Genomic DNA, 20,863 nt, shown 5'->3' with positions numbered 1-20,863 from the left:
ATAGTCAGAAGTTAACGAAACACCTGCTTTGGGTTATCTCTACAACCAATAACATGTCACATCTCAGTCGATACCCTGGCTAAATATTTTTGGTAAAGAACAGTGAAGTCTCCAAAGAAATGTTATCAGCTGGCCAACCAATTACATACTCTGTTGATGATGAGCTGCAAAAATATGAGTGTATCTCTTCCATGGAAGTTCTGGCTGGGTAATATTAGAGAATCATTTGTAAACAATTTTTATGCACTGGATTTATATCAAGATGTTAAAGTGCATTTATTTATCTGCACCACAAATAGCTTTCTATTATTGTCTCTGGCCCATTTACAGAGGGAATTGTTGGCAATAACGTTTTTCTCATTTCACCAATGGAGTTTCTGATGACCTGATTTAAAAAATAAAAAGATGTTTTCCCCCCTGAGGAAAGTACAATAAAAGGCAATAGGACCTGGAACACTTCTCTAAGAATCTACAAATCTGTTCTCCTGCCCCCACCCCACACCTCCCTCCCTGTTCCATGGGAAAAGACTGTGCTGGCTGACTTGATCCTTTGGGCTGTAGAGTGAGAGCACCCACAGGAGAATCTGGCCATGAGAGGCACTACAGCACTGCATTAGAGATCAGTTTTGAAATTGGTCATTTAAACATAACCTTGCTCTTACTCGGTAACAGCAAACCAATACTCAAAATTTAGATTGAACATGGCTGACCCCTGCATTTAATAGGGTCAGGAAGAAAGAGATAGACAAAGGTGATAAACCAGTGAAGAAAGGAATGATGATAAGTCTCCCTGGCCTCAATACAAAAGCCATTATCATTCAACAGTACAGACTCTGGGAAGCTCCAGGTCCCCAAAATCAGTGGAAAGGAAAGAAATACTTCCCACTCAGACAGTTCATTTGGGATGAGCTTAGTGTGTTGATGTTTTTGTTTTGTTCTCCTGCATAAATAGACCTACCGGTATCACTGAGAAAAAATACATTTTATTATAATGTAATACAGCATTTCTATACTTTCATTAACATAAAATAATCAGGGTAACCTTTTAAAAAATAATAAAACCAATAGTATGGTTGTAAACTATTAAGGCTGGTGGCTGTTGTTTGTTTTGTTTCTTATTCTAAATGAGGCCATCACCTAGGGAGTCTGTAAACTTATTCTAAGGATGCTGACATTGGTCAAAACATTTCAGGGACTCCTCTTTGGGAATTGCTTTCAGAGCTAGCTTCCAAGCCTCACAAGAAAATCAGTCTCATTACTCTATAGTCACACCCGCATAATACTAACATAAATTTAGTAGGGGGAAACTGAATAATTTAAGATATCGTAAGAATTAATCTTTTTATTAAATGCGAATGTCAATTTTCACATTGTAAAATTGTTATTTAATTTAAATATAGTAAGAATCAAGCTGTTGACTAAAGTAAAAATTTTATCAAATTAAAAGTAAACCATTAAGTTACTATGTTTACAGATTTTAAGTACACAACTTATTTCGATCTAAGAATAAGTGTATTCATTGGAAGATAATGAACAACAGGCATTTAATAACATTTTAATTTTATGTGTTTAAATATTCATAGCTATGTTCATAAACCCACATGCCTGATCTAGTGATTATGCTTATGAAATGCAGTATTTCTTATATGCCCTTAAGTCTCCATCTGTTTTCTGAAAACTGTATTAATTTGCACCCCAGTACAAATCACTATGTTTTCAGTAAAATATTCCATAACATTAAAAATAAGAAACTACCCAAAAGCAACAAAACAAAAACTACCTGCAAGAGTAAAAGAAGGGAATTAACATTTGTTTAGGGACACACTGTGCCAGGCTCTTTATAGACATTTTCTTGTTTAATTCTCAGAATAACCCTAGGAGGTATTATTATCACAGTGCAGCTGACTCATGCACAACTTTGTAGTTTACCTTTCCAAAGGCTTTTTAAATAATCCCATTATAATACTCCACTGCCTGTCTGAAAGAACACAGTTCTTGTTCTTAAAAACAAAAACCAAACAAAAAATTCTACCAACATCATTATGGGGGATATAAAAATGTCAAGTTTTAGGGAGCTAAGAATTAAAGAATCATAGTCTTTCTTGACTGGTCTGTAACTCATTTTGTTGTTCACTGTAAATGAACAACAAAAATCAGAGGAAGATGAGTAGTTTTCCCTTTACTTAAAACTTACAGTATCATAGGTCTACTTAGCAGAAATTTTAATAAAACTAGATCTAAAGAACCAATAGCAATATACTCTATCAGGCTGCAATTTTACAATAATTCATAAGGGCATAATCACATCAAAACATAGAATGATGGCCACTCAGATTAGATTATATTACAGACGTTAAATTTAAAATGAGAAATCAAGTATCTAGAATTTCAAGAATTTTTCTGAAGTGTCTTCATCTTCTCTAACACTACAGTTAATTTATGACAAGTTGTGTTTTAATAACACCTATATTCCATGATTCTATAAGTGTTCTAATCAATGGTTGCAAGTTGTCTGCACCAAGAACCACTTTGGGGCTTCTGAATAACATACACATAATGTGCTATACTTCAATGTCTCATCTCCAGAGGCCCTCCTTTCTCCACTGAGGTTATCTTCAGCTTTGTCTTTTCCCCTTTCTCGCCCAAGTAGTGGTGTTCAAATGCTCTTTTCTCCAAACTCTTTCCTCCAATCTTTCCTTCTAATCACTCCAGTCAACCTGACTCTGAATTCTTCTCCTGACCTCCCCAACACCTGGTTATGACTCCCTCCAGGAGAACACTGTGAGCGCAAAACAGTTGGTTGGGGTTTGTTCAATGGCTTGTTTTTCCCCCCAAGTTTATTGCTCAGTGAAAGCCCAGCTATATCATGAGACATGTGAATAGAATATAAATTGTCCTAATTCAACAGGTTAATCAAGGTTGTTTAGGGGATATAGTTGTCACTGTAATAAAACAATGATCATGAAAAATAACTTAAATGGCTTTATTTAGGTCACACAACAGTTGTAGGGATCCTGGGTATTGGTTTTTGCACACAAAAATGAAATTAATAAAACAAGCATTCATGTTTCTAGTTTTAAACTCTTTAATTCTACATGTGGAATACAGATATTTGAAAGAGATTTTCAACAAGGTCAACACAATGCATGAGATAATACACACTGGGTTATAAATTAGACCAGTCTTCACCTCCATCCTTCAATTTATAATCACGTGGTGGTGGGGGACTTTGTTGCTTTTTCATTTCACATATGATTGCTCAACACAGAATGAAATCCACCAAAAGAAGGAAATAGTCTTCTTACACGTAGGGAAGAAGCTACTACTCTTAAAATGTTCACTTCAAAGTAACAGACAATCAAATTGATGTGGTTTTCTTTGAAACCTCATCAGTAAATCATTTCTTGCACAGTAGGTTCGGCACTAACCGTGCATTTAGCATAGGTAGTGCTATGGAAGGCTGGCTGCTGCATACCAACGTCAGTATCAAGTTCTTCGTCAGGAATTAGAGACTGTCCCGGATACCAAGCAGGACAACACTGGTAAAAAAACAAAAAGTGAACTGCAGATAGGTCAAAACAGGCTACATTTACCAAAAATATTTTCATAAAATGTTACTGGATATTCTTTTAAATGCTAGTTTATAAGAAACATGATGGAATCTTTTGTTTTTAACACCTTATGTTCAAATGGTCTTTACATAGGTTGTGTCTTAATAAAACACATCAGATAACATATACATCCTATTAGAGACCAGACATTATAAACTTGCCATCTGGTGTAGACTATTCTTATAGTTACTGTAAAGCTCACATTTCATCAGATTTGTAAAAAGGTTGAACTGCCATCACATTAAAAGTATACAAAATTGTATGCTTTGGTAGATGACTTTTAAAGAAAGATATTTTCTTTAGTTTTAGCTGCCTTTTTGAAACAGGAGTTTCTCAAATCTTATTCAAAGACATTTTGCTCCTGTGTTAAGTTACTATTAGTCTAAATGCTCTGAACATTCCCTCACTTTAAATGATTTCTGCAAACTGTTATTCAAGGTGTAAATTTCAGGAGTTATTATAGAAACCAAACCTCAGTGGGAAAAGCTGTGGCCTTTGGAATGATCAAACAAATGTAAGAGTTCTACTAATTTATCATTCGTCCGGTTTTGCAGAAATTCCATTCACATAACTCCTACGAAAATCAACCAGAGTTTTACCGTATCAAGTAACTCAAAGAACACCACAGGTATCCAGGAGAGACAGTTCACCAGTGCATCTTTAGCTTTATTTTAAAGTCAACTTAAGAGACAATCTGGGCTCTGTAGTTCTTAAAGAGACAAACTGCTTAACCATTAGCTAAAGCTTTTTCAAGTCAATGAACTTTTTACTTTCCACACTTTTGGTACCAAGAGCTTTAACCAGGAAAACGCTCAAACTACAGCATGGAAAAATGAAGTATACAGCAAGCACCATCTACTTTGTTTGATCTCTCAAAGAGGTCAATACTATAGTCCAGTGAGGGGGTAGAGGGGAGTGGCTGAGCCCAGGAAGGAAATTTCACCCAAAGGGGAAAAAAGAGAAAGATCGCTTGGTGGCAATTTCAAAACAAGTTTCCAAACTGTCTACAGCCCCTTGACTTGAAGGAATCACACATAAGGAAAGGGCAGAAACTACTACAGTACATGCTTATTTTAATTGCCCAGGGGTTTCCAGCGCAAAGCACGACAACTTAAATGCATATTCCAAATTCTTGCTCCAAAGCCGTATTCTTTGTGCACTGAAAAGGAGGAAAGACAACCCCATCAATTGTTCTCTGCAGATAAAGGCACTGTTTTTGCAGATTTCCCGCAGATCTGGGCCAGCTTTGCTAATGACCTGCCCACCCACCTGGGGCCCTCCCCAAGGTGGTCCACAGTAACTAACCCCACACCTTGAGGAGCCCAAATGCTTGACAGTGGGCAGCCCTGAGGTGGCCTTTTCGTTTAGCTGTTGGCTTTCAAGAACATGCAATCTGGAAGAATTCGTGCCGCTTATTTTTCTAGAGGAGCCAGGGGTCAATAACTACTCTTTTATTACTTTTTTTTTTTTTCCTCACGAGAGACACATCTGACGACGGTGAATCTGCAGCATTTTTCTGCGGAGAAAACAAGCTCAAGATCCCAGAGCTATCAGGGGTTTTTTACATGTAGTATTACAGCAGTTAATGCAAAAGCCGAATTAAAGTTTTTTTGGGTTGTGGCTTATTCTTTTTTCCTTAACGTAAGACCACCAGCTGTTAAAGCACACACAAAAGCTACGACAGTGCTATTTTTCATATGCACACGTTTAAATGAGATATGCAGAAATCGGGGCTTGAGCAACGTGTTGGGTTCGAACTCCAAATGGCACGTCTCAGTCGATAAGCCGGGACATTTTATTTGAAAATGGTGCTTAAGTGCTCCCCTCATGGGCCCCGCTATTGTCCTAGTAGAGAATACAGTGTCCACTCACTGGCATTTTAGGGACTGGAAGGTGCTGTGGAATCCTGACTAGGGCATTGATAACTCAAAAGAGCATTCCCCACCCTTGAGGTCCGGGGGAAATGTTTTAGGTCGGGACGGTAGGGTGGGGCGGCCTCTGGCGGGTTTCATGTTCAAGTCCCCCGGGAACCCCAATCCCAGAAGGCTCGTCAACTTCCCACTCCCAGAATGCCCTGGAAGAACTTCTTTGCTTCCGTTTTTTCTAAAACAATTTTGCGTTCGGCCGCCACGACCTACATTCTCCCGCGAAGCGCTCAGAGCTGAGGAATAACAAGGGAGTTGAAATCACACAACACTTCGGCAGCCCGCAGTCTGCGCTTTGCTGCGCTCTGCGGGGGTTCGCATCCGGCCGCCATGTTCACGACTCGAGAGCCGCCCCCAAACCAACCCCCTTTCCCACATCCCTCTGTTCTCCTCCCTCCCAGCTCAGTGGAGGCAGCGGCACTGCAGAGCGGCTTTCAACTCTTCCCCCCACCCCCCTCGCAGCAAAATCCGACTCGACGGCTGCGGGGTGTGCGCCTGCGCGCGGCGCGGGAAGGGGGACGGCTGGCCCCCAGCCGTGGCTTGAAAAGGCCCGAGCGATGGGGAGCGGGGGAGGGGTCGGGGCCCGGGCTGGGCCTTCTCTTTCCTCCCAGCGGGTCCCCGCTGCGGCCCCGGACCAGCACTCACTAGTGCGCGCTAAAAACCCACTTCAAAGTCTGTTCCCCGCGCCGAAGCAGACCCTCGAGTAGGCCGCCAACCAGGGTCCGGGCCTCGCCATCCTTTGCAATCCCTATCAGTGCGAAGAGATCGGAGGGCCGAGCGAAAGGACACTCGCTAAGAGCCCCGTGAACCAGGAGCGGCCTTTGGGTGTATGAGTACCTCGCTCCCTCGCCGCACTGCCCCCCCACCCCCGCCTTAAGAAAATGAATGGAACACAAAGTTTGCGGCCAGCGCTACGCTGTGGCCTTCGGAGCTCACCATTGTTTGGGGTCGTATTGACCCCAGGTCCGGATTAGGCAGCGGCTGATTCCTGCTTTACAGACCCGCCAGCCTAATGAGGCCGGGAGGCGATGGGGCGCGAAGTGTCCTCAGAGCCTGGGCGACCGCCGGCTTACGGCCGCCAAGGACCCTGTAGGTGGAGGTCAAAGGGTCAGCGGGCCGAGACCGCAAGAGAATTGACCCTAGGAAATGAGGTCCCCTCCCCCGCGCCCGAGTTTCGATAGGGACTTCCAAGAACTTGGTGTGTGCATAGAGAACCTGGGCGCCCCGAGGGGCCAGAAGACCGCAGAGCGGGAACACTAACTTCGGAAACGCCTGGTCTCGTCCCGGGGCAAAACGCAACTAAACTCTGGGGTCAGACAGCCTGAGATACACCCAGCCTAGCTGCCAAGCGGAGAACCGCTCTTCGGGGAATGGACACGCCGGTGCCGATTCTTTCAGAAACTTAAGTGGAAAGAGGTCCTTAGACTTTTTTCGTTTGTTTGGAGGGTTTTATGGGGGGTGGGGGGTACGGTTGGTAAGAGGCAAGGAGACAGGCGGCGAGAAGGTGGCAGGGGCAAGGAAGTCCTGAACACAACTTTCCTGGGAGGCTTTGTGAGCAGAGGCGGTGTCTGCTGGCTCTGCAACCTTCGCAGTAGCTAAGACTGACTGCCATGCTTGGGTTGTACCCTGATCTTTAACCTTTCAAACTGGACGAAGGCCAGACTTCTGTCTGAGTGGAAATAGACACCTCCTCCTTCCACACCCAACAGTGGAAATCTTAAACTAAACCACCAATTTTGGAAAAGATAATGGACTTTTAAAAGATAAAGGTCTTACCAGGTGCAAGAAGGAAAATAACACTAAGAGCCCAGCTGACCCATCTTTAGGTTTGTAAGGTTTTTTGTTTGTTGGGGGTGGTGGTGGTGGTGCTTATTCTGTAAGGTATTTTCTGAAAATTCAAGAATGTAAAATGTGCACTCCCAGAGTCAGATTATGGGAAGAAAATCTGTGAAGTGTTTTTTTGTTTGTTTGTTTGTTTTTTACTAAAATAAGCTTTTCTTTGCAACAAATGACAAGGGCAGGGGACATAGACTATTTGAGAAATATGATGCCATACCCAAATTAAAGGAAATCATGTAGAGGGGCAAAACTTTTACAACATCTTAATATTGGTCATCATTAATTGGCACTTTCCCCTCATAGGACACAATGCTTTACTGTAAAGTTTTCTGGTAAAACAATTTCAAGCCTACTAAGGAAATGTGAAACTTTTCTTTATGTGTCCTAAGGAGATACTTAATATATGTAACGGGGGGGAGGAGAAACAAGTTTCTGAGAATCTTGCAACCAATCCATTACTCTACTCCCATTTAAGGTTAGGTTAAGTTGGGGCGGAAAGGGAATTCATGGAGAAAACAGTAAACTGTTGAAGTTCAATGAATATTTCAGAAGGAAAATACCATTTAGACTTCAGTTGAAACACATTTAGAGCCAATCTTATGAATATACACTTTCTCAAAACTTGATGTGCATTTAAAACACTCTGGTTTGAATTGAAGGAAAAATCCTAAAACAGGAATTTGGTCTAGCACCCTCAGTGTCAAAGTCAAGATGTGAATGTCTGGGGTAGGAATGGTAGACTGACCAGGTTACCTGCTCATCACCTGTGAAGTCATCCCAATCTCTGTTCAAGGCATTCAGGCCCTTGCCTTGTCTACTAGTGGAGGAAAGTGCAAAAAACCCCCAATCTCTGAAAACAAAAAATTTCATGCAAACAATTTGCAATTAGAAACTGTCAATAACTAACTGTCTGTTGACAAAGATCAGTAGATAACTTAAAACAGGCTGCTTCAACTGTATCCAGGGAGTCAAAATTTCTTGTAATTATCAGTTCTCTGAGCATTTCAATTTAAAGTTGATTTATTTAAACATGAAAAAAAATATCAGGCACCAAATACAAAAATGTTATAACATAAATAAGATGTGCCAAGACTTTATTTCTTCAAGAATAACAATAAACAAAATTCTAGAATGCAAAATGATTATATATAATACCAAATTGACTGCCACCAAAAAACCTAGAGCATTGCCCCTTCAAGAGGAGGTACTTAAGCCTATTCATTACGTTTCTAAATTCTTTACAATTCCTTATCTCCACCATTCTATTTACTGATTTGCAAGCTGGTTATTCATGCAGAGATTGGGCTCTCAATATTAAACAGCACCCTAAATTAGTAAAAAGAAGTCTCTCAATACTCTACTCACTCCACCCCCTCCCCAAAAAAGTAATGTTCCTTTTCATATAACAACTGTAAAAGAACTTTGTCCAAATGAGTTGCTTCACTGAAGATTAAATGGATTGTTAATATTTTATCACAAAGCAAACAACCATTTTTCATTGTTATTGATTTTAATGGAAACAATGCTCTTAACATCTTTGCCTACAAACCATGAACTTTAAAAATACATATTTTGCAAATGTTTTTTTCTTTCCATAGTATCATTTCAGAACCTCTGCAGTTATTACACTGCTATAAAATGTTATGAATAATTGTGAAAATCATGAACTATATACAGCAAAACAAATCAGCCTTTGCCTTCCAAAATTGTAAATGGACTATGATTTTTTTTTAAGAAGCACTTTAACCATAAGTAAGCACGGCTCAACTGGCCTTACTCATCACCACTGTTTCAGACATACACTTACTTTTGAAAATATATAGGTAACTAGATAGATTTGATAGGCAGATTAGGTAAGTCATAGATACATACATATATAGGTATATGGGTGATCTCTCGATAGAACAGACGGACATGCATCTTGCTGCAATGTTCATTTTTATGTAAGGTAATAAAAAACTAAGGGACATAAAACTCATTAGGTTACCTTATGTTTATATATGTAGGGCAGGGGTGATTAAACCCGGCTTCTCAGTCTTTTAAGTACAAGATTGAGATGTCATGGCCACTAACTGAATTAATCAGTAATATTTGATTTGCATGCCGAAAATCCAGGACAAACACATTTAAACTTGCAGTTAAACAACCATCTGAGCTAAAGAAAGGAGGGTCTTCCCAGATGGAAACTGACACTGTAAGGAATCTATACTGCAATAGAAAAATAATTTAACAATTAAGAAAGGGATCTGAGTGAGTTATAAATACCAACAAACAAGATTCATTTGCTCACGTCTCCTCTTTGTATGAGGCTGTTACAAAACAAGAGAAAGGAGTCAGTCGTTCAAAAATTGTAAATTTTGTTCTTCTTTCAAAACAATAGAATTTAATGCTAAAGCAGTTATAATCAAAAGCTGTACAGAATTTGTTAGAAAACATTTATCCATAAATATTGTTCAGTTCCCGGCACTTGTAGCAACAATTAAATTACAATGATAAATATGGCATCAATGGATATTTACAAAAAAGTTATTACAAAGGCAACTGTATACTAAACGTCACAATCTGTGTAGAGTAACATCACACCCTCAGCCTGAAAAAATACTGAACAACAGTTTCGACCCCATTAAACAAAAATACATTCACAAGAGTAATGCTTTGAGGAAAAGTTCAAGACATAACAGGACTTTGGCACGGTTTAAGACTGAGAGTTTCAACAATCACCACTAAGGCGAAGACTTTCAATTAGTTTAACATCACCACCACCAAGCCTTCTGTAACTTCCTCTCAAGAAACAGGACAAGTGTTAAAATGAATTGGAGGAGTTTAGGTTTGGGGTGTGCAGAGAACAAGAAAAAAGGGAGGAAAAAAGCAGTGAAAAAAATATATATATTTAAATCCTTTGAATGCCAAAACATATTTCCTAATCCTGAGAAAAGGGCATAGCTACTTTTGGATCTTACCCAGAAACCTTCCTGGACAATTACAATTAACAAGATGTAGCCCTATACATGGCCTCTTGCCTTAAAACTCCATTTCCATCTGATTGGTCTGTTTTTTAAAAATGCATTTGGTCCATTCTATGGTTAACAGGGTTTGTGTTTGTCCTCAGACGTACCATTCGTTAAAATTGGGAGGAAGTCCAGGGTTGTGGCTGGTGCTAGTTTGAACTGCAGGAGGGGTTTTAGTGGTATCTTTACTGTTTGCAGAAGCTATAGCGGGTGGAGTGGAAGATTCATAGCCTGAACTGGCAGCAGGGGAGGAATCTGACCCTTGAGATTCATGAACCTAAAATTAACATGTATATATTATAATGAATATAATTCCAACTGGCATTGTGCAAGCAAAAACAAGAGCTGAATTTGAGCGCTGTAAGAGCAAGACCTCCCAGTGACCCACTTAAAAGAGAAACGCTGTTTTTTTGTTTTGTTTCGTTTTAGTTTCCATATTACCAATGTCTAGAAAACCCGGAGATGTTCACCAACAAAGCAGTTTCAGTTCTAATATTGGCATTATGGAAAAGGAATAAAGCACTCTGTTTTATTCCTGCCCCTTCAAAAATGGTTTCTCCACGGATGAAGTGGGCTAAGCACTTAGTCTTTAGGGCCCTTTAAAATACTCCGGGCCCAGGTTTCACCAAGCCCGTTTTGACTTGGGAAAGCAGGTACAGAGAAAAGTGCCACAGGCACCCTAGGCGCTGCATGGTCTCAGACAAACGCGTGGGAATCAGACCGCGCTCCTCGGCCCTATTGTTTTATCTGAAGCCGAAGAGCAAATGAACCACCCACCCCCAGATTCGGCGCGGGCACTCTTGATTCCCACTGAGGGATGAGCCGGGAAGAGGCGGCCACTGCAACCTCAAGCCCTGGCGAGCTCGGTTAGAGCTTCCCAGTAAACCACCAATTGTTCCCTGCGCTCCCTCCTCCTCTCCACAGTGCTCTCCCCCGTCCCACTTTGGGTCCCCAAAATGGGTTCAAGGTGTCACCGCTGGAGCAAATCGGATTTAACGTGGAGGATATAGGGTTGGCAGCGCAGGCGCTTCCGTTCCCGCGGCCCAGTGTCAGGCCGAGGGTTTATAAACCGCCGACCGCTAATAAAGAGGTAATTACCTTCATGTGCTTGCGCAGGGAGCTCGGGTGCGTGTAGGACTTGTCGCACACTTTGCAGATATAGGGCTTGTCGGAGGTGTGCACGTGCATGTGCTTCTTGCGGTCGCTGCTGTTGGCAAAGCGTCTGTCACAGCCTTCAAATTCACATTTGAAAGGTTTCTCACCTGCAAAAGGCAAAAACGCAAAAAGGGGGGAAATATGGTCAGGACCAGGAGCTTCTTAGAGCCGAGCAGCGGGAGACGGAGCGCCCGGCGATCTTCCCGGAGAGGGAGCGCCGACTGGGGGCAGCTGTGGCATCTCTTTTTCCCTGGAGAAAAATGGAGAGCGCTGGTTGAGGCTGCTGGGTTGGGGAATGGTGGGCGGGGGTGGGGCAGGGCCGGCCCCGAACCTGCCAGTCCCTTTGTTCTCGCGCAGGATGGGAAAGCCCCTGGGTCCTCCAAAGTTTCCCCTAAGTTGTGGTTCCACACCACCCCTCCCAGGGCTCCCAACGCGCGGCCACGTTCCGCGGCTACCTCGGCGATGTAAGCAACCAAGCCCCGGCGGGACAATGGACCGTGGACGGGATAATCCCTTTCGGTTCCTTCTTTGTACCTTTTAATTTGCCTCTTTCAAATGCAAGTTTTACCAAGTCCAGTATTAAAAAGCTTGGGTCGTCGGACTTAAAATTCGAAAAGAGAAAACTATATAAATACAGGGGCTCCAGTTTTACAAGATGTTCTGAACAAGCCACGAAACTGTGGTGCCTTTTCTACTTTAGCTTTTCTCCGGAAGGACTGAACATGGAACTCCAAATAAAAATAGTTTGACAAAAGTATCAGTCATTTAATTGGGAGATGTGCCAATCACGGGTAAAAAAAAAAAGGGTAAAAAAGAGCGGAAGTAACCGAAAGTTAGCTTGCATTAGCATTTCTATGGTTGCCTTTCCCGAATGTGTGCCGAAAGCTAAGTCGCTTGTAAGCAATACGCTCTCAACACATTCGGAGTCGCTTCACAGTAACCCAGAAAGGGAGACAAAAAGAGGAGGCGCCAGTTTGTTCCAGGGCGCGAGAAGGTTCCAATTAGTTCCTCAGACCGCAGAGCTGTCTCCCCGGGTAGTTAGAAGTGGGCAAAAGTGCCGGGGGACCCGAGGGCGTGAGACGGAGGGACACTGACAGCGTTTCTGTTCCGAATGGCCCTGGCGGGGCGCCGCCCCTCTTTAGCAACCACCCGTCTCCCTCGCACTGAAAGTAGGCTCCATGGCGCGGTGAATCCCGCACTCGCCTGCCTCCCCCCTTACCTGTGTGGGTTCTCTTGTGGATCTTGAGATTCTCAGAGCGGGCAAAGATCTTCCCGCAGCCCGGGAAGGGACATGGGAAGGGCTTCTCGCCCGTGTGCACTCGAATGTGGTTGACCAGTTTGTACTTCGCCTTGAAGGACTTGCCCTCGCGGGGGCACTCCTCCCAATAGCAGACGTGGTTATTCTGCTCCGGGCCCCCCACATGCTCCATGGTGACATGTGTCACCAGCTCGTGCATGGTGCTGAAGGTCCGGTCGCAGCTCTTCTTGGGCCGACTCAGCTGAGCCTCGTCGATCCACTTGCACGACAGCTCCTGTTTGATGGGCTGCCGCATATAACGGAAGAAGGCACCAGGGCCGTGGTGGGCAGCCACGTTCACTCCCATGTTCATGTTCATGGGGCTGTAGTTAGGGAACTGCGCGCTGGCGGTGTAGGGGTCCGTGCGCGGGCTGGCCACCGGGCGGTACGGGTCCGCACGGCCAAACAGCTCCCCGCGCAGCCCCAAGTGAACCTGGTTGTTGTCCACGTGCCCTGTGGGAGACGGGTGCCCAGCGCCCTGCTCATGCAGCCCAGGGAAGAGCAGGTAGCCTGGGGGCTCGGGAATGCCAGGTGGAGCGTGCAGGCTGCTCGCCGAGCCGGCGAAGAGCCCGTGCTGCCCTCCACCCGAGGCCGCCTCGCCAAACCCGGAGCCGCGCTGGCGGAACAGAAAGTCGCGCGTGGAGTTGAAAGCAGCGGAGGCGGCACCGCCATAGCTGGGCACCTGGCTGCCGTGGTGATGGTGGTGATGGTGGTGGTGGTGGTGGCCCAGGGCATTGGCGTAACCTGAACCCTGTGGTGTGAAAGCCGAGCTCTGACCAGAAGATAGATCGTGAGCCGTGGCGGGGCTCAGCTTGAAGGCAGCAGCGGCGGCGGCGGCGGCGGCGGCGGCAGCGTGGGGCGAATCCCCGAAGGGATTCAACCCCATGCCTGCCGGTTCGCGGTTGGGCATCTCGTGGTGGCGCGGCGCACCGAAGCTGCCCACTCCCAGCCCAGGGAACTGCGGGCCTCCGTCCAGGAGCATCGTCATGAGTGGGGCGTTCTGGGCACAGGCGATCCGGCTGCAATGAGCGAGGGTGCGGGCAAAGGAAGAGATCTCCGAGGTGCGGTAGTCGGAAAGGAGTGACGGTGGTTGGACACTGCCGGGAGATCCGCAAGGCAGTATCAGGGGCTGCAACTTTCCGTCGCTGCGCGAGTCTCCTGCAGAGGGGTAGGAGGGAGGAGGGGAAGTACAAGGAGCTGGTGGGGGGAGGAGTGGGGAAGGGGAGGAGGGGGGCAAGGGAGGAGAAAGACTCTGGGACTAGATCTGGTTTAACAAACTAACAGGCGCGCACAAAGAAAAATAAGCAAAATAACAAGTGGAGGGTGGAGTTTGCCAATCTTGTCGGGGTCACCCCTCCCCGAGAGCACAGAACAGCGGGGCCAGGAGGCTCCCTCCACACGGGACTGCGGGGCTGGGCTGCGCTAAGTAGCAGAGCCGGCTCGCAGCCCGCAGGCGGGCAGGAGGCAGGTTTGGTCCGCGCCGCTCGCCGCGCGAGTCCCACCCTCTTCGCCTCCAGAGTAATGTCCTTGGACTGATAAAGTCAATCACTCACTCCTCTCACATAAACCGAGCGGGAGGCCGCGCGGCGCGCGCCAATGGGGAGCCAGCTGGCCCGCGGTCACCTGACCCCCGGCCCTGCAGCCCATTGGTCGCGGCCACACTGATTGACAGTGCGGTGCGGGGAACATGGCAGCCGCGACCGAGCGACTGCCGCTGATTGGGCCGTGACCCGGAGCTTGGCAGGTGAGGCGACGGCGGCCGGGCGCCCGCGAGTGGGCTCCGCCGGGCTTGCGCTGCTGTAGGGAACTAGAGCCAGGCTCCAGCCAGCGACCCTCGGTTTCCCTCGGTGTCGAAGCAGGCAAGCACCGCTGGCGCGCTGCACCCGCTTTGACCAAATGAACTCTTTGCCCCGTGGGCGCGGTGCTTCACCACCCCAAGAATGTGCTTCCTCCACGGGCGCAGGGTGCCGATCGCGGGGCGAGCGCAGCAGTTCCACACTCACAGCCCACTAGCCGCGTCCTCCCCACACTCAACTGTAGGCCCTGATGGCTCAGAGACACTGGACCCAGGCCGGCCAGCTCACCGCCTGTGCCCTGAGCTGCTGCCGGCCGCCTGAAGCCCAAACAAGGAGAAACGATTACAGTTAGGGCCGATCTTCCTTCTGTTTGAGCCAAGGGTTGACCCTAGTTTGTGAGTACTGGCTATCCTCCCCGCTGCCCCGGCTCCCCCCACGACGCACCAGACAAAACACACATAACACAGTAAACACAAGTACGCTGCAGGAAACACGCACATATCACACTAAACACGCACACAACTAAACACTACAGTAAGCACACAACCCAGTAACACAACAAACCACACAAAACAGTCAACAGGCACACACAGTAAATACACCCACATGACACAACAAACACACACAAGCACACATACTAAATATGCCAGTGTACACAAAACATGCATACAACAAACTAAACACACTACATAGCAAACTCACTAGACACAGGAGACACTAGACATAGCAAACTCACTTAACCACAGAGCTAATCAGCTTCGAATTCTTAGCATTTTCAAACGCGAAAGTGGGAGACAAGACTGAAAACTGACTGTGAGGTGGAATTTTCCTCCCTCTGAATAGCCAAGGCTTTGCTCTCTTCTATTTCTACCGGGAGAAGCATGTAGTGACCTCGGGGACTTCTTACCCCTTAAGGATTTAGTTTCCAGGGTTGCGTGTGGGATCACAGCCCCCTCTCGTCCGGTGCAAGGTCTTTCTGGAAATAATGACCAGGTTTAGACAGGGCTATAAATCCACTCATTTTTTTGTCTGGCAGGGCATTTGCAAAGAATTCAGGAGAGTGAGAGTAGAAAGAAAAGGCCTAGAAAAACATGGCTGTGATTGTCACATCCCTAACCAGAGCCAAGCCCCAAAGTGTGCGCCTTGAGGCAGCCTCACAGCCTGGCCGCCATCTCTCTGTAGGAAACATCTGATCAAGTTCAGAGGCGCTAGGAGAGACCGCCTCAGGCAGTGCTTTATAAGTGCAGTCTTTCACTTCCTGCCCCCCAATCGGCCTGGCCAGGCCAAGACTTCACCTTTTTTCTTTACCAGTTTGCTGGGGGGAGACCCTGCCGGTAGCACACTTACCGTAGTCAGCCCCTGCCATCAAACTCGCCCCAATTCTCCCTCTACTTCCAGAGCTCTCTTCAGGTTGGAAGGTGAGTTCACTGCTAACTTAAATTATTACATTTACTGAGAACAGGCTCTCCAAGACTGGTTTCAGTGTCGCTCAGCTGAGGGTTACTTTGGGTGGGGGGAGGGAGGGGGATTCAGAGAAGAACAAATACGCCTAAATCATGCAAATGAATTCCCTGGAGTCAGGTTTACAAAAAGGGAGGATTGCTTTTTTTCTTTTCTCCTTTCATTTCACTTTGCCCTTTATATTCTTCCTTCCCTTTACCTCTTTTCACCTCCACCAACCCCTACGGACCGGGGGCGGGTAGTTGGTTTTAAAAAGTTTGGATTTCCTCCGGCTTCAGTTCAGAGGAGAGCGATTCTCGAGGCTCGGGGACCGGGAGGGAGTGGCTGTCGAGCCCGAGGCGGGCCAGCTCTGAAGCAAGGGTTTCCGGGGAGCCCCGCCAGGTACCCCGAGAACCAGGGGCCTTGTGCGTTTGGAAGTCACGGCGGGCAGCCGGGCTAGGGGCTGAGGAAGAAGGGCGGCCGAGGAAGTCCAACCTGCCTCTTTGGGGTGGGGGGTGGGGGAGGGGTCTGGAGCGCAGGATAGGGGGATGTTGCCGACGCTGACCTACCCGGTGCCCAGTGTCCGTTTTGATATGACCACATTCCGATAATTAATTGCCTCCAGCACGTGCTCTGTAGTCACTGGAACAAAAAGGCATAATTCAATTAGATCATCATCCGAGAAGTGGGGAGGGGAGATACTTGTTAAGGGGCCGACCTGAGGCGGTTCAGCCAGGCCAAAACCCTGGGCGGTGGATTCTTTCCTGAGGCAGCCGGGCCCAACCAGAGGGTGCCACTCTCAAGGGGTGTCGTGGCTCGCTGGGGCGCAGGGACCCCAGATGCCCCCAAAAGGACGAGGCTGGGGGATTTGTGAAAAACAAGGCAGAGGCAGGCCATTTTAAATTCTATTTCGGTTGGTTTGGGTACAGGTTTCTTTTGGGGGGAGTGGGAACCCTAAACCTTGAAACAGGATAGGAAGCGAAATATCTCCAGATATAGCAAGTTACCACCGCATTAGAAAACAAAGCACTCCCAAGCAAACCACTCCTGTTAGACTATAATAATTGAAGTTTTCCTGATTACCTGTAGCCCCCACCCCTCGACTTGCTTTTCGGAGGAGACCCTAGGAACAACTTGGGGGAACAGAGGGCTTTGGAGACCTGGATCTGAAAGCAGAGTGGTGGTTGAAAAAAAGCGTGTAAGAGTTTTTCACCGCGCACAGGCTAGGGCAAGGCAGATGAGAGTTCTAGTTTCTTCCTTTCTCAGGTGGAGAAAGGACTCATTGGGCTGGGCTGGACTGCGCTGGGCAGCTCAAACCCAGAGGTCGTAGTTCTTGTTTTACGCTATAACGGAGACTCCCTCAGCAGCTTTGGCTTACTGGGGTTTACATGTGTATTCGGCGGCGTAAATTAACCAATAAATCTCTTTTATGCATCCCCCAGTTGTATGTGGTCTGGTCTAAATATCCACATGTCTGTATGGATAGGAAATATAATGGGATCTTTTCCCTCACACTGAGTTCAAACAGTAAATAGGAAAAAGATTTATTTTCATGCCCAAATCTAAAGCAATAAATAAAATCAGAGAAACTAAACATTGCCAAATGAGCAAAGCTTTTGACCCTGAATTTTGATATCTATCTTGGAGAAGCAGGAGGGAAACAGAACGTCCAGAGGGGCAGGAGGGACGGTTTCTCCGAACAACCCAGAGCCCCACTCTGCAGCACTTTTCACTCCAGCCTCCTAAAAAACAAAACACGTACAGCATATTGTGCTATCAGGCAGGATTTCTTTCTAAACACATTTTCTGTGGCGGACATGAAATTATCCTAAGTCGGAGTCCTAGTAATTTTCTTTAAAGTCCAGGGGAAACACTGGGGTCTTTTCTTCTGTTTTGTATTTAGAAAAGACTTGCAATCTAACACTCGCAACATTTTAAAGACCCTTTAAACCCAGCAAGCGGATTTCCGTTCTGCCAATGCTTCCTGATTTATTTCAAGAAATGAATCTTTGAATCCAGGAAGGGAATTATTCCAAGACACCGAATTTGGTGCCCCTGCCTCTTCCTAGTGGAGCACAAAGTGTTTCTCGTTGAAACCTGTCCTTGAAACTCATCATTATTGGCATTTTTTCCTGGTAAAGGACACTTTCTTTACATAATTCCCCACCCTCTCTTCAGAGTCCCAGATCTTTTTAAAAAGAAAAACTGCAAATCGTAATAAAAAATGAAGGGGGAAGAAAGCTGGGAAAGGAATGTGTTTTTAACTCCTCTATTTTTATGCTAAGATAAAGCTCTTAATTGGTTTCAGGGGCTGAGCTGAAACCAATCTCCAGAGCTCCGGAACCTTCGGACACACTCGCCAACCGTTCATTTGGGCTCTAGCTTTTATTAGCTACATCAGAGTTTTCAATACAGTCCCATCATTTGACAAATATTTTATATGCCCTAAATACCTTTAAAATTCAATACAGAATAAACAGATATTGTTGATCAATCCTTTAAAAAATCTGTTTTGCCTTTGTCCTCTGTAGTCCAAGGCATATCTCTCTGCCCAATGTAATGAAATGCAAACCAGACAGGAATGAGACATTTTCATTGTACTTGTCAATCAAGGCTGTGTAGACAGGTGTGTGTGTGTGTGTGTCTGTGTGTCTGTGTGTCTGTGTCTGTGTGCACGCGCGCGCGCGTTTGAACTTCAGAGACACAGGCTGAAGTAAATAGGGTTGAACCTGGACAAGGAAGGTAGGGAGTTGAAATGGAGCTACGAGAATCCAGTTTAGGATTATGAAGAGAGCCCTGGAAATACAGGAAATGGATTAAAACCTTAGGTGGTGGGCAATGCAGGGTCACCACCCAAGTCTAGGTGCAAGGCTCATGGTAAGCTGTGGTCTTGGCCTGCCAGATCCTGCTGCCAGTGAGTACCTTTACTACTCTGGGAGTGCCTAGATGTTAGCCTCCAGGCTTAAGGCACACTGGCAATGGCTCTTAGGTGCCAGAAGGAAAGTCACATTGGGAGAGGACTTATCTTTCCTTTGGGATCAGAATCCTTGTAGGTGGGGAGTGCCCAGGCAAGGGGAGAGGGAAACCCAGGCAGAGGCAGATACGAAATGATGCATTTCATTTGTGTTTACAAGTCCTTCCTCTGGCATCTGAAGAGAAGGAATAAAGAGAATGGATTTGGGGTATGAAGCTTGCCTAACATTCTGGAGCACAGGTTTACCTGGGACCCCAAGTTCCTTCTAGCTGCTAAATGCTCCATTAATTCTAAAATGTAAATATTTTCAGCTCCAAAACAAGTGCAGAGAAGCATTCGACTATCCTGAGGTATTTGCTCATTCATTTCTCTGCCTTGAGACAGGATCCTGTACCCAAAATGACCTCTGAACCACAGCATGGCTTCTGGCAGTGATTCTCTCATCCTTGGTTCCTAGGTCTGGGGTCCCCACCATCCATCTGTTGTCAAGCTCCATTTCCCTGGTTCAGGCTTATTCCACCATTCCCCTTCCTGCTCCTTCCCTCCTTCCTGGTGCAGAGGCTGCATTACCTGAATTATCTTCTGTTTTACCCAAACTGAGAATGAGAATGCCTCCTAGAAAAGAAATGCTGTCTACAGCCCACTCATCTGCCAAGGAAGTTCAGGAATGGCATTTTGTAAAATTGAATTGCCTGTTGTTTTTGCATTTTGTTTGGAGTCACTCATTTAGTTCTTTCCTAGTGTGGGGATGGGAAGAAAGGGCTTTCGTATTAAAACAAAACATGGGCGCCTCCCTTCTTCCCCTTGTCTTTCTCCCACCCTTAAACAAGGACAGAGTGGGGGCGAGTTAAACTAACTTCTAATTTGAATGTGATTTGGCCATTTGCAAGCCAATCTGGCCCATAGCTTGTATTTGTATGACTCCAGGAGCCAAGAATGTGTGTGTGTGTTTTAATCTTTAAAGGGTTGGAAGTAGGAAAAGGAGGAGAAGGAAGGGGTGGGGGAGGTTATATTACAGAGACTGAATGTGGCCTTCAAAGTTGAAAATATTTTCTACCTGGCCCTTTACAGAAAAAATTTGCCAATCCCTGGACTAGGGTGGGACAGCAGCCTCAGCGGAGGCTAGGTATTGCTAACTAGTGGGTTTTATCCACCATCATCTCTCCTATTTTTCAAGCTTCATTTTGCATGACATGATTTTTTTTTCAGCCTCACACCTCAATTGTTTCCCGGGATAACTTTAGCTTTGGAGAAAGACGAAAAGTTAAGAATCAAGTGAGGAGAATCAAGTGAGGAGAGGCGACAGGAGAAAGAAGGGACAAGAAAAGAGGAGAGGGGGCAAAAAAGAGTTGTGAATATCTCTATCCGTGACTAGGCGACCTCTGACCCTGAGGGTGGTTTTATTGTCTTTCTTCTTTGGCTACAGGTACTAGTTTATTGACCCTTTCTGCATGACTGAGCCCTGAGGGGCAACTTCAGGAGCCAAACCAAGTAAGGCATGTGAGGCCTGGCTAAGGCTGATGAGCAGCCTGCCTTCAGGAAGCTCAAGGGAAGTGACTCCAGTTCCTCAGGCCTGAGAACCACCTCTTCCCCAATTCAATTGCTTCTCCTCAGTGAGGGTCTGGAATTCACCCCTCTCCTTTTTCTCTCCCAGAAACACGCCCCTCCCTTTCTCCCACAGACAAATGCCACCAGCCAGTACACTTGGACAAGGATTTTAGGGTCCCTCCCTGAATCCCCCTCCTTTAAATGTTAATGGTAGGTTAATATAAAGATTCTAGGGCGCTCCCAACAATCCAGTTGGTCAGCTACTGTCTT

General features: G+C 45.9%; 1 protein-coding gene across 2 annotated transcripts; it reads right to left on the bottom strand.

Annotated features, from left to right (window-relative positions):
* Positions 1-2,969: 2,969 nt before the first annotated feature.
* ZIC3 (Zic family member 3) lies at positions 2,970-14,616 on the bottom strand. 2 transcript variants are annotated; one of them, XM_019750463.2, is made up of 3 exons: positions 12,758-14,616; positions 11,482-11,645; positions 2,970-3,539 (listed from the first exon to the last, which is right to left on the bottom strand). In XM_019750463.2, exons 1-3 carry the CDS (start codon positions 13,821-13,823, stop codon positions 3,390-3,392), a joined length of 1,380 nt encoding a protein of 459 aa, XP_019606022.1. In that variant the 5' UTR covers positions 13,824-14,616; the 3' UTR covers positions 2,970-3,389. The 2 variants fall into 2 exon arrangements, with proteins under 2 accessions (XP_019606022.1, XP_019606021.1); XM_019750462.2 differs by lacking the exon at positions 2,970-3,539 and adding an exon at positions 8,867-10,660 and having other exon boundaries at positions 12,758-14,603.
* Between the last annotated feature and the right edge of the window lie 6,247 nt (positions 14,617-20,863).

Source organism: Rhinolophus sinicus, chromosome X (genome assembly GCF_036562045.2).
Source record: "Rhinolophus sinicus isolate RSC01 chromosome X, ASM3656204v1, whole genome shotgun sequence".
Lineage (NCBI taxonomy): Eukaryota > Metazoa > Chordata > Mammalia > Chiroptera > Rhinolophidae > Rhinolophus > Rhinolophus sinicus.
This window is presented reverse-complemented; position numbering and strand designations above follow the sequence as displayed.